The 13,466-nt window shown below is 40.0% G+C and overlaps 1 protein-coding gene across 4 annotated transcripts in view; it reads right to left on the bottom strand.

Moving 5' to 3' along the window:
• RAD54B (RAD54 homolog B) overlaps positions 1-13,466 on the bottom strand; it is a 63,597-nt gene that overhangs the window by 46,456 nt on the left and 3,675 nt on the right. For all 4 annotated transcript variants that reach the window (XM_050316747.1, XM_050316766.1, XM_050316785.1 and 1 more), the window contains exon 3: positions 13,155-13,326. In XM_050316747.1, the coding sequence (XP_050172704.1) occupies positions 13,155-13,326 (172 nt within the window). The remainder of the gene's footprint in view (positions 1-13,154; positions 13,327-13,466) is intronic.

The raw sequence follows: 13,466 nt of genomic DNA, 5'->3' as shown, positions 1-13,466 counted from the left end.
GAGACTTTTAACTGCTGAAAATCAATTAGCATTTAGAATAACAAGCACTTCTGGAACCCTTTCTGAGACTTGGCTTTCCTGTACCACCCAACGAAATTGGGACCAGTCCACTTTGCTGGAATTGCTTTCAAGCCAAGATTAAATAAAGCATTTTATAGTCTGAAGCCTATTATACTCAAATTTGAGAAACAAAATACTCTTGTGGTTAGAAGCACTATATGAAAACCATCACTTTTAAACACCTAATCCTTCCCTATTTCCTCTCAGTTTGCACTTTACTAATATTAAGAGTAGAAAGCTGGTGGTTATCCTTCCCACCCTCCCTCCCCCCCCCCAGTTTATGCACTTCATTGTTATTCTGTAACAAAAAAAAACAACCAACCAACCAAACAAACAAAAAAAAAGGATGTGCTTCAGGTAGTTTAGGCTCTGGCAGTGTCAGAATTAAATAGTCAGAGGGGCAAGCCACGCTGTACAGTGTGCTGTTGAAGCAGTTGTGCAGTGCCCACCCAGTCCCTTGACTTTTTAGTAAAAAAAGAAGTCACTATACGGTTGTGTGATTAAAGGTTCCTCCCCACAGACACAAGGAGCACAGCTGAAAAGTGTCAGGCAGAGAAACCCACATAACCCAAATGAAAGGAACCAAGCCCTCAGTTAGGCTGCTCCCAGGGCCGAGGGTGCAACCCAGAGGGACAAGTTCCAAGGAGGGGTTCTCTCTAGGCCACCTTGCAGACTGAAGGAGGAGCTTACTACCCACTGGGTGGGGACTCATTGTGAGATGCCAGGAAGAGTATTTTGGGATTGCAGAAGACAGTACGAGATATTTATAGAAAGAAATTAAGGCAAGACAAGGGAGGGTAAACCATGGAAGTGGCTTGGGACAGAACAATCGCAAGAAGATACTGGGGGGGGAAGGCATAAGAGGGACCAGGTGCATGTAGTAAGCAGGTGGCTGCTCAGTATGGTTGTTCATCCATGCCCTGCACCTGATCATTGCAGATTGTACTAGCTTCTTGTTACACTACATTTGCAACAAACTATTTTCCTGTGTGTGGGGAATCTTCGTTCTGTGTAACAATGTATGGAAGCAGCAGCTGGAGTTGTGCCACGGGTCACAGCGGGCCAGGTGCTGAAAGCATTGGCAAGCAGAGAGGCTGGAGCCCAGGCACACTGCCTGGATACCTGTGTGTGTGACCTCTGGCAAACACCAAGCCAGACTAGCCAGGCAGTAGGCTTGGGAGCAAAGAATTGGAGCGACCGTGAGTCTGGGCCAGATTCTGCAGAGACCAGAAGGCCTGAGATTCGGCTGCTGGAGGGACACCAGGGCACCTGGGGACTGGCCACTGGCAAGGTCATAAGCCCAGACCAGCTGCCGGAGAGACCCAATGCATGTTTGTGAGACAACTGGGAGGCGAGGGGATCCAGGGGCCAGTAACTGAGCAGAATAAGAATTTAAGGCCACTTGCTGCTGGACCCACGTCATGTACATAAGTATTTCCCATAAACAGTTTTCATCACAGTCAGTCAGTGAAAGGAAAGGATGAGGCCATTGAAGCTGCTTGTGTTCGTGTAAGTGCTGCATTTTGTGATGTCTGGCTGTATATACACATACAGTGTGCAACATGTGCTGCTTAGGGATACATCCTTATGGTCCTGACCACAGGGAGCTGCAGCAGTCTCCTCTATAATGAGCCACCAGATGCAGCAACTCCTTATATGAGACCTATCTAAACTTGTATCACTCTATCACTTTACTCTTAGTGTTGTTAGAGACACCAAGTTTCCACACTCATGTAATTATAGCAAAATACTGCTATAAAGTTTTCTCTTGAGCAAGTGCCTGATGGAATGTCTGAATTCCATATTGTTCTGCATGAGTGTTAAATAACCCTTGTAAAAAATGAAGCTGGCTGCCGACCAAGATTTTTTCCTTCTTTTTTTTTTTTCCTTTTTAAAATAGCTCTGCTCATCAGCCTAAGGTCATACCAGTACTTGGATGAGAAATCACAGAAAGTGGAAAGCCTGGATATTAATGATACATACAGACTTTGAGCTGAAACGATAGGTGTAGCTCCAAGACAATTACAAAAAAAAAGTTTCTACAATCCACCCTTCATCCTACACCTTCAACTACTACTACCACCAACACTTGCCCTTACACAACACAGCCAGTTCAGCAAGATGATCCAGCTATAGAATAATCAATTTATTTATTTATTTATTTTGCAAGCATAATAATTTAATAATTGGTTTAAGTCAACATAAATGTGGGACATTGCCAAAACAGTAATTTCTGCCTCCCCCCACCTGTGGCATGTCCCTGCCCCTTCACTGTGCTGGTATGAGCACTGACAAATCTTCTGAGCAACTCAGATCAGGGAACTGATTTGTCCTCACATTAATAATTTTTTCTGAGCTGGGTTAGTAGTTCCTCGATCCAATATGCCACAGGACAAATAATTCACGAAAAGGAAGTTTTTTCAGCCTCTTATCTGGATGATTTTAGGGTGAATTGCAAACCATATTCTTAAAGACTTGTGTTAACACAACCGAGGGGACAACAAACCACAGGTAGCAGTGAGGAAATTCTGGTCACTGCTGAAGAAAATAAACATACAGGCACCCCTCACATCACTTCACTGTCTTCTATACTTCCCATTTTAATCCTATGGACAAGGTACAGCTCATTTATCCTTCATATTTTTAAGGTGGAATTCACCAATTTCAGAATTCTGAAAACAGAAGAGTTTTGCATTTGGGATTCAGCTGCGATCAGAAGATTTGACCAGGGAAAGAAAAATCAGCATGATTATTCAAAATCCAAGCAACAGCCCCTTGCTAAGTTTGCAGAACTTCAACAGTTGGGAAATAAGACTTAGAACTACAGGTAACAGGTAAATTCAGGGGTTTTGCTGTGAAAAAGTCAAGAATTACTACCAAAAAGATAAAAACAGTCCAATCTGGAGAGCTATTTAGATTAATTAATCACAGCTATAACACAATCAGGGATTAAAGTAGCCAAATTACTGTGAATTGCTGAAAAAGATCAGTGGGCACAAATTTTACAAGTTATATCATGGCCAATAACAGCCCATGTAAATTTAGGCACATTATGAGACAGAATACCCTGAAAAGAATGTCTTAAATCAGGGGAACATGTTAGAGGGAGAGGGAGGATCCTTTGTCACACAGAACTGAGGAAGAATCTGTCCATGACAGACATAAAAAAAGAATCACTATAAAGCACATGATTCAAAGGCAGAAAGACATCTGAGAGAATTAAGGATGCCCTAAGAAAGAAGCTGTCTTGAAAGATGCAGTTTGGATCAGACAGCAAACATGAATGTTGAAGGGAATGACACCAGCTTAAGTGATTCAGGCTGGGACCTTCCAGTGCAAAAAATACCGAATCAACAGACTGCTAAGCCCTGTGAATGTGCTCTGCCCACAAAGTGGTAGCCCCAGGATAAGTCTGAAGGACTCCTGTTCTTATTTAGTAATACGCAAGTAAACCAGCTCTGCAGAGACCTGGGGTTAGCATTTTCAATCACCGAGGAGCCTGAAAGTCTTAGAGAACAAGAGGACAAGTGCAAGATTTGAATCAAAACTAAAATGAAACCCTGTTACCCCTGTGCTCATGATAAACTGTAAGACGATTCAGCAGATAGGATGGGGTATGTTACCCATCACTGAATATACTGGGCTATACTGGCAACGGAAACATTTGACAAGCATCAAGACAGTTGTTCACTCCTGCAAATGAATTTGGCAGCTGCATAAGATGATTTGAGAGTGTCTATAGGTAGAAAGGGCTGCAAAACTTCCATTAGGTCATCATATAGTCCCTTCTACTGACTTGACAGCAAGACAGTGCCAAGTCATTCAATCTGCCTGTCTTGAAGAGCCTGCTGCAGCAAAGGGTGGGTGAGAAAGCTTTCAACTCCAGAGATTTCCCATAGGGACTGTTGTTTCATGGGCAATCTCTAAAGCTAAGGGGTGTAGGCGTTATTCATTTAGGAGAGGGTTTTGTGAAAAGTTTTGTGAACTGAAAATTGCAAGACGACCTTACCTGGAAGTTAAGAGTGCTTAAATATATTTGCACCAGATTTTTTAGAAATACTTTAAGATTATTTAAATTGTATTTCAAACGGCTTTCTCATGTCAACTGATTTTTTTTCTCTCATCTTCATCAACACTTTTACCATCAATTTGTACTTCCTTGTTCTTATCCTTGGTGTACCTGGACCTCTCAAGACCATTCCTTTCCTTTCTCCTATACAATTATTCTAAATCCCTGTCCTACATTGGGGTGGGTAAACAAGGGGAAGCTCTACCTCTTTTTTTCCCTACATCTGTTTTTATGATCACCATCTAACCTGTATTAACTTCTAACCTCTAACAGTTTTTGAAACTGCTGCAAGAACAAGGGTGCCTGTATGTCATGGCAAGCACAGAAAACACAGACATTAACAATGCAGTTATTACCTTTACAGAACTCTCTTGAAATTAGCCTGAATTGCTTACACCCTGCTCCAGAGCTCTTATCAGCTAAAATTCCAAGTATAAAACCAAACTACACTTCCATTCCCTCTGCTGATGTAAGGCATTCTATCAACATTTAGCCCACTGAAATGGGGAATAAATATATCCATTAGACAATTAAAATGCCTCCCATGCCAAATTTTAAAGAATTTATCTTCATCTCAGTCTGACATTCCAAGGCCCACACGTTCAGATCTGTAACCATCCTTCAAACTAAGTTTGGCTTACAGCTAAAGGACTCTAAATTATAATACTGTGTGACTATACAGCACCATGAATTAGCTCTTCACTTTATAAGTCATGTCCTTAAAAATAGAAAAGTTAAGAGCACCATTCTTTACAAATTAAGAAGTGTGTCCATTCCAAATACATGCTTTTATCTTCTCTGATCCTCTCTTCCAATAAGCTTTTTGATGACTGATGAGAAGCAGCTGAGAAATACAGCAAGGTTTGAAAGTATTATTTTCTCAGGATATTTTGCTTAAATTCTCACATCCCCACTAGCAAGATATCCCTAGAAAAAGAAATGGTATAAAAGAAGTCAAATTCCTGCAATTCTCACGATTTTTCATAAAGACATGAAAATTTTGGAGATTATGCTTTTAAATACTAACCTCAAAATATCTCCCCATGCATTATTCCCTGCATTAAACAGAGGAGCAGCTTTCTTCTAATTTTACTCAGTGGATATTTTGAGGACAGCAAGATAACCATCTTTTTGACTGCAGGAAAGTCATATTGTAACAAAGCTTCTGTTTCAGGGAAAAACTTAAGGCCCAAAGCCAGAAGCTGGAACTGGACTCCAGTTATGCTGGCATGGCAACAGAGGGGATCCAAACAATGAGCACAGCTCCAGAAAGATTTGACAACTGCCTTTGAAGGCATCCAGGCCTAGTCTGCAGTAATACTTATGATAGCTCAAAAACACCTCCCAGTTCCCTTCAGTAAGGCATTTCTTGTCCCTCCACCTGATAGCTGCATTCTCTCTGTCTTCCCTTGAGTCCACCTTCGTATCTGTCAGAGACAGAAGGGCTGGGAACACACACACACACTCCAAACTAGGACTTTCCAAAGTGTGGAAGAATGTAAAAAAAACATGCGAGAAAACGCGAATAGCCATGCATTTCTCTTTTGCCCATCTTACAATCACACAGCCTGATAATACATTCTGGTAATCAAGAAAAAAAGTAAGAAGAAACTGTGTGTATACCTTCTCTCAGAATGAATGAAGGAACAGAAAGAATTATTACTGATAAACCTGAATCCTTTAAAATATTGTCTGTACAGAGTATTTTCCAAGTTCCTAATTTTTAAAGAATAAGTAGATCATTTCTTTTTATATATATGGCAGACTATATGCTGTGTGTTTGCATGCAACTTCAGGGAGCTAAATTTTAATAAATATATTGGGATAGTAAGTTCATTTCCCACCACATCCCCTGCCAGCCCTTGCAAAGGGGAGTTTGCTTTATATCTGCAGTTTCAAAATTAGCTCTCTGTTTCTGCACAAGAAAGAGTATTTAAGTCTTTTTTTCTTGTTTACAAATACATGAAAGATTATTATCTTTACATGGAGCACAGCTGTCTTTAATAGTGGATATATCGCTACTCAAAAAGTAAGGAACCTGACAATTTATATTTTTTCATTGTAAAGAAGCAGCCCCAGTTCCAATCAATAGACCAGTTATGACCGGAAAACTTTCTTTTTTATCCTTCCAACTTCTTTGGAAAATGTTGAATATCATACATCTAATATAACCCTTTTTCTTTATTTTCTGATCATGTAATGCCATTCGGATTTCTGATTGTCTGCCCCTCTCTTTCGTTATCTTCGTAAGTTCAAATACAGAGCACAGTTAACTGGAACAAGCAAAAAGCACATTTCTCTCTCTGTCAATTCACTGCTCTTTTCTCAAATGCGTAAATATCCTGGTTATATCATTTATAATTACATAAACCCTAGTTATTCACATGACAGCAAGATATGATCACCTGAAATTATAAATTAGGTTGTACTAACTGTGGAAATATCTCACTAGAATTATGCAAGTCTGGATTTGTTTTACAGCAGCATTGCCAATGGCTGCCCTGTCCAGGAAAGCAGCTTTGCAGTTGCTGAACATTATATGAGATGATACTTTTGGTGGTGGATGCTGCTCTAAGTTTCTTCTTTCCATCTCACTCTTGGCTGCTAATTCTATTAGCACCATGTATCTCACCACTCAGCTGGTGGACATCCCAAATTCAGGATGAGTAACAACAGTTAGGGACAGGACAGCAGCCCAGGGAATTTCAAGTGTTTACTATCACCTGGGGAAATGCCGGGGAAGGTCTTAAAACAGCAGCAGAGTAGAAGACATCATCTCACATCCCAAGGAAGAGCACCGAGTAAAAGGTGTTGTCCTGAGGAGATGCCAAAGAGTCTCAAAGCGAAAACACAAGCCATCTAGAGCACAGAAGTCTCTGTGACAAGTCTCCCTGCAACACAGTGACTGCTGGACAGTGTGGCACTGGGCCAGTGACACTGTGCACGTATACCCACTGTGGCTGATGTAATAAATGAATGCTTGTGGAAGCAATTTCCCACCAGAGATATAGAAAGTTTCTCTTATGATACATGTACATTAATCCAGTTTTATTAACCAATCCCCATTTCCTAAGGTGACCTGATCAAACAGGTACAGATAACACTAAATAGCATTGAAACTATTCTGAATTGAGAATCAGAAACTATTCTGAATTGAGAATCATCTTGTCTATTAATGTGTCTATTCACTATTACAAACTGTTCTGTCTAGAACATTGCAGGGAGAAGGAGGTCATTATGAAACATAAAGAGCTTGCAAAGTACTTTGGTAGTATTTTGAATAAGAAATTATAACAAATTTACAAACTCACAAAATCTAACTTGCAAACAATGCGGTAATAAATTCCTTACACTCAGGCATCCAGTTACAACTTAGCTGTACTAAGGTGTACTTGGTAATTATTAAGAGCTACAGATGTTTATGCAGTATCTTTTACCCAAAGACTTAACTGCTTTACCAGCTGTTTATAAAACATTTCAAGGGCACAGTGAGCTGCAGCTATACATGCAGCTCCACCACTAAAATAGACAGATGGTAAAAATACTCCTCACTGGAATATCTTTTCTAATTCATCTGCGAAGTGCAACAACAGAAATTGAATTAATACTTCTACTTTACCAGATATCCATGGAATTCTAGCAATAATATGTTTGATTATGAGATGCCAGGCCTGAATGTTTTTGTGTTATCTGGAAACCTAAAGTAAGCAGTTAGACTGAAATATGGACAATATGACAAACCCTGAAAATAACATTATTTAATCCTCTCAATCCTGATTAAAGTGATAGGTAATTGATTGCTACTGCCATAAATGAACAGTGGATTGTTCATTCATCTTATAATATTCAAACTAATTTGTTAAGAGGACTTTTATTCATATCAAGTGATAGGAGGGATCAGACAAACCTGTAGCAATGTTCTAGAAAGCTGAAAGAGCCAAGAAAGATTCCCATTATGAAAAAATGAAACTTAAGTGTGCAAAGAGTCCGAACCTTACACACCAATGTACTCAGTAAACATTAACAGTGCAGAGGAGATAGAGAAAATATATTCAAAACTATATGCAAGTAATAAATACATTTAATATCATCAGCATAGAAAGCATTCAGAAACTATTCAGAATCTATTGAGACACAGGACGAACACATTAACCGTGTTGTGAAATATTTACAATCTGTCCTCATTGTTAGGTCGAAGATAATATCTGAGTATGACTTCTGACAAAGTTCCTCCTGGAACACACATGAACAGATGTTAGAGATGGATGAAAGACAAGGCACTCCTGAACCAAAAACCAAACAGGAGGTGAGCTGTAACAAAATAAAACTCTATATCCAGTTTTTCTGTTCACCTACATCAGGTTCAAACAATGAAATCTCAGTCCAACTGGAATGTGGCATCCAAGTGTGCAGGTGAAAGAGCTATTCATTTCTTCACGTGGTGTAGTAAGCCCAAGAGTAAAACAGAGCAACATTCTCCTAAATTAAGAATACCAACAGAAGGCAAGCTGTAAACTCACATAATAGACATCACTTAAATTCATTGTGTATGTTTTATATAAATAAAGTTATATATATTAAAAACATTAAGGTGAAGAAGAAAATGCTAGTAAAAAAAATGGTGAGTTCTGGCCAATCCTGCTCACCAGCAACACTGAGATACTAAGTACAGTTCAGGGGTCTGCCTGTCCATTGTTTCTTTCAATTCAAATTATTTGTATTTTCTTGTTATTGCGTATAGATTCTCAGAATGTAATGAGGACAAGTAGAAACCAAGCACTTAAGAAGTGCAATAATATTCTTCCAAACACATTTATGATTTTATTTTCACTTACTGCTAAATAGTTTAGGAATGTTAAAGTAATTTTCATTTTAAAAGAGCATGAAAACTTAGCTGATAGAATTCTCTGGAGGCATGTGAGAAAAAACACTTATGACAATGTCAAATAAATTACCTCCCCCCACCCACATCCATTGTCAGTGTCAACAAGTACTGTATTCTGAATACAAAACAACAATACCAAGGAGATGACTCTGCACTCTGCCTCTTAATCACAAGCAAACACCAATTCAAAAAGCAGTAGTGAAGTTCATTATCCTACAAAGATACATATCATAATTTTCCAGTATTCAGAACTTATAATCACAAATAGTAAACTGCCCAGTGAACAGCACGTTCAGTATCTTACAGTTCAAACAGTCTTAAAATTACAACACATAGATAGGTTTCACTTATAGTTGCTACAAACTATTAAACATCTTTAGAAATAGCTCATCTTGTGGAATTTCTGAGTACCTTACGCTTTACTTTTATTAGTTACATTTTTAGGGAGTTTTTTGAAAAGAAGCCTAGAAAAACAAGTGGGTTTTAAGCCAGATATGCTATAATTTTTAGATTGCTGCTATCAATTCAAATCCTTACTTGTCTGCTTCAAGAAATGGACACCATGTGTCAGATAACAAGCTTTTTTGAAAGAATGTGCAGCATTTTCAGGGCTGGGTTTCAGAAAGATTAGCTCTGTGAACAGTGTGCAGTTGTCCAGCGGTCCACAGGTGTTTCACAAGAATTTCAATGGCAACTAGGGTATTTATTTACACATTCCACTGCTGCATTGGAAACCCAAACACAGCAACTCTGAGCATGATATAAAACTAACAAACTGTTTATCATCTGCATTAAATGATACAGAGACAGCAAACCAAAATAATACAAACACACACACACTTTTTCAATCTTAAAATTATTTTTGTGCCCCTTTAACAGGAAAGTACTCTTTGGCTGCAGAGACTGGCAGTCAGATAAAATTCCATTACAACATTAATAATAATAATAAAACCCCCGAACTAACTCTGGCTTTCACAAATGGTTTCCATTACTTCTGAATTTCATACCAAAAGCAGCTTTGACAACACAATTTTATTTCACACTACAAAGGAGGGTATGGTTTACACAATCTATGTAATTGCTACATTCGTGTAATGAATAGCAGACAAAAGTGACGTAAAGGGCAGAAACTGTCTTGGAAAATCTATGTTATTAAGAAATTACTTAAGATTTAACGGAGACAGGATTGTTTTCTCACTACCAGTGAACCTGAAGACCATAACTAACATTGACATTACATATCCGTCTTTTATACCACATTTCATCATAGCTTTATGAAGCCTTGCAGGGTTAGCCCCATTCTGCAGGCATAGAAAGGCTTTTGACACAAAATGGTTTGTTCAGTTACTTAGAAAGGCAGCAGCACATCAACAGAAGCAGCTCAGCCACTCTCACTCCACAGCTCTTTGGTTTTTTTTTGAAAGTCATCACAGAGGACCCATACCAGCTGCACCCGGAATTCATGATACTGAAAACGCATTTAGTATCTTTTCCATTTCACAACACTTTTTGCTGGAAAGACTGCTGATTTCCCAGATTATTTTGGAAATAAATCCACAGTTTATCTTTCAAGTGCACTGCTAGTCAGAACCAGCAGATGGAATTTTTTGCAGATGTACCTGTAGGGAAGCATGACCCCTCAAACCACTTGCCCCATACACAATGAAAATCTACAAGTGTAAGCTTCAGCAGAAGAACTGCAAGTTCCATCCATAAGACAAAGACATTTAAGGAGGCTGAATTTGTCCATATTAGCTCTGCCAAACAGAGTGCATACACTACTCTGGATCACATAACACGCCAGTGGCACCACCCTCTTAGGGCTGTCACACACCCATTTTCTGGAGGTGAAACCCAGCAGGAAGTCAGTGGGAAAGCCTCTCTGAAGCACCTTTCAGGATGGAGGGGGTTGCTGCCTACTGAAACTTGTGCAAGAAAGGGCATCTAGAGATTGTTCACGGCTTATAATGAGATTTCTGACTGGGGGCAGGGAGGGAAGCAAACCACAAGGACAAGCAAGAGGAAGAGATGAAGGTGGTTCAGGGAGGACCAAGCACATAATAAGAGGAGAAAGGCAGCCACCTTTAAACAGGTGACGGTCAGAAAGCTTCTTCAGCAATGCACTGCGTCCTATTGCCCGAGCCAGTCCTGCCTTTGTACTGGAATACATTTCTAAATATTTTCCCAGATGAAAAGACTCTATTCTGTGTGGATAAGTGCTTATGGAGCTGTGGATAAGTGCTTATGGTCCAGATGGAGCTGGACCACACACAGGTCATAGGGCCCAGGTACATGAAGTGTCAACAGAGAGGCCAGAGACCATACACACTGCCTGGATACATGTGTCAGTGTGTGATCGCTAGCTAACACCAACGTGGATTAGCTGGCAGTCGGATAAGAGGCTTGGTAGCCAAATATTGGAGCAGTGATGAGTCTGGGCCAAATACTGGAGAGACCAGAGGGTTTGAGAGTTGGTTACTGAAGGGACCAGTAAGTCCAAGCAAGATACCAGAGACCAGGACACCTAGGGGTTGCTACTGGTAAGTCTCACTACCAGACAGACACATTTTTACTTGTGCATCCCTTGTGCACAAAGGAGCTGGGAGACAAGTGGATCCAGGAGCCCACCAGTAATTAGACCAAGTGGCTAAGGCCAAGTACTTGAGGGACCTTATAGTGTGCTCTGACCTGTGAGAGTGCAGGTCTGCATACCAGCACCTGGACTGGGAGCTGTGGGCCTTCGTGGCTCATGTGCCCACAGCTGGGGTGTCCAACAAATTAAGGAGCTGGTTACTGAACAGACTGAGTGCACAAGATCAGTTACTGGAGTGATCTGCATTCTCTGTGTCCATGTGTATTTACAGATAGATACAAGTATGTTCATTAATTTTCCATGAACAGGCTTTCACCCTGATCAGCCAGAGAGGGGAAGAGGATGTGTCCATTGGCAGGCACTGCTTGGGCTTGCCTGAGTGTTGTGTTCTCTGTCTACGTTGGCCTGTGTTACCAGCTGTGTGTATATCTATATTGGATGTATGAGCACCTACTGGGAATAATTCCCTATTGGGAATTAGCCTAACTGTTGGCTGGACCTTGGAATGCAGAGCTATGGCAGCTTTGCTTCAATCAGGCTTCAAAATTTAGCTGCTTTTATCACAAATAAAATAAGACTTTGTTAAAGCCTTCTGAATTATATTTCCAACAACTCAAGGTGATAAGTGGCCATGAAATGCTCTTTTAAAACTCTACTCATTACACAAACTATCAATTAAATGAACCCTAAAACATCATTATCAATGTCGTTAATTATGAAGAAACAACAGTGAAATAACTGCAAGACAGGTGTTGAAATGCCTGAGCTGGCTCTAAAAGGAGTGATTTTCATCCATCAATGTAATAACCCAGTTCAAGTGCAAGGCTTTCAAAATGCACTCGACTCTGAGGTCACACAACACAGAACTGTGCTGTTTTCTGCGGTCAGGGCACACCAAGACTGGGAAACAAAGACACTCGACCCCACACAGTCGTTCAGGTCCATCAAAGTGCCTTTGCTACAGTTCAGACACTTCAGTGTCTTTGCAGCACTTACTACCCAGCTTTTCAGAGTAACATTCATTACCAGACCACAATGGACTAGAGTGCACACACACAAATGAGCAGAGCCAGTTCTGCTCTGCTGGTAGAGTTGGCTTGAGCCTTGCATGCCCACTGGGGACACTGAAGAAGAGAAACCTTCCTGAATTCTGGAAAAAGACCCGAATCCATTCAGAAGGATCAGCATCCTCTGCATGAGGTCAGCAAGGTCTCCAAATTACAACACTTTCCCACTATTTAGGGCATCACAGCTCTTATATTGCTATAACTGTGGATTAGAGTGAATTGACTATAGTGCTTTTCTGGAAGACACAAATCAACTGATGACACTATCAACTGGCTTCTAAAACACTTCCCCCGCCTCTTTTTATTAGAAAAGTCATTTAACGCTGTTTCTTTTACTCTCTAACCAGCAGAACACTAAATAATGCCACCATTGCACAACTCTTATAATAGTATTCCATGGAAGTTTATAAGCAGTGTGTCATTCATAAGCTTTAAAACTCTCTAATGATACACGGCAGTAAATAAGAAACATCATCTTACCAGCTTTGGGGACATTTAGTGATTTCATTTCCACCTTGCTACACTTATCAGTGTTGAAAGTTGCTTTTGTCTTTACTTGCCCAGTTGACTCCACAGACTGTGTAAAATTTTCATTTTGATTCTGGACGTATAATTTAGAAAGCAATGAAGCACTTCCCTCTTTCTCATCTCTCTGCAAAAGAGAAATGAGTTCCCAATAGCATTTCCTTCATACAGGTAAAGAAAAATAGAGAAAATAGCAAGGGATCTCAAGAATACCGATTGTCATCATCAAACTGTCTGCATAAATATATACATCCCTACACAACTATA

Source organism: Myiozetetes cayanensis, unplaced genomic scaffold (assembly GCF_022539395.1).
Source record: "Myiozetetes cayanensis isolate MyiCay16 unplaced genomic scaffold, myiCay2020 scf1, whole genome shotgun sequence".
Lineage (NCBI taxonomy): Eukaryota > Metazoa > Chordata > Aves > Passeriformes > Tyrannidae > Myiozetetes > Myiozetetes cayanensis.
The sequence above is the reverse complement of the archived record's forward strand: the minus strand, read 5'-3'. Positions and strand labels throughout refer to the sequence as shown.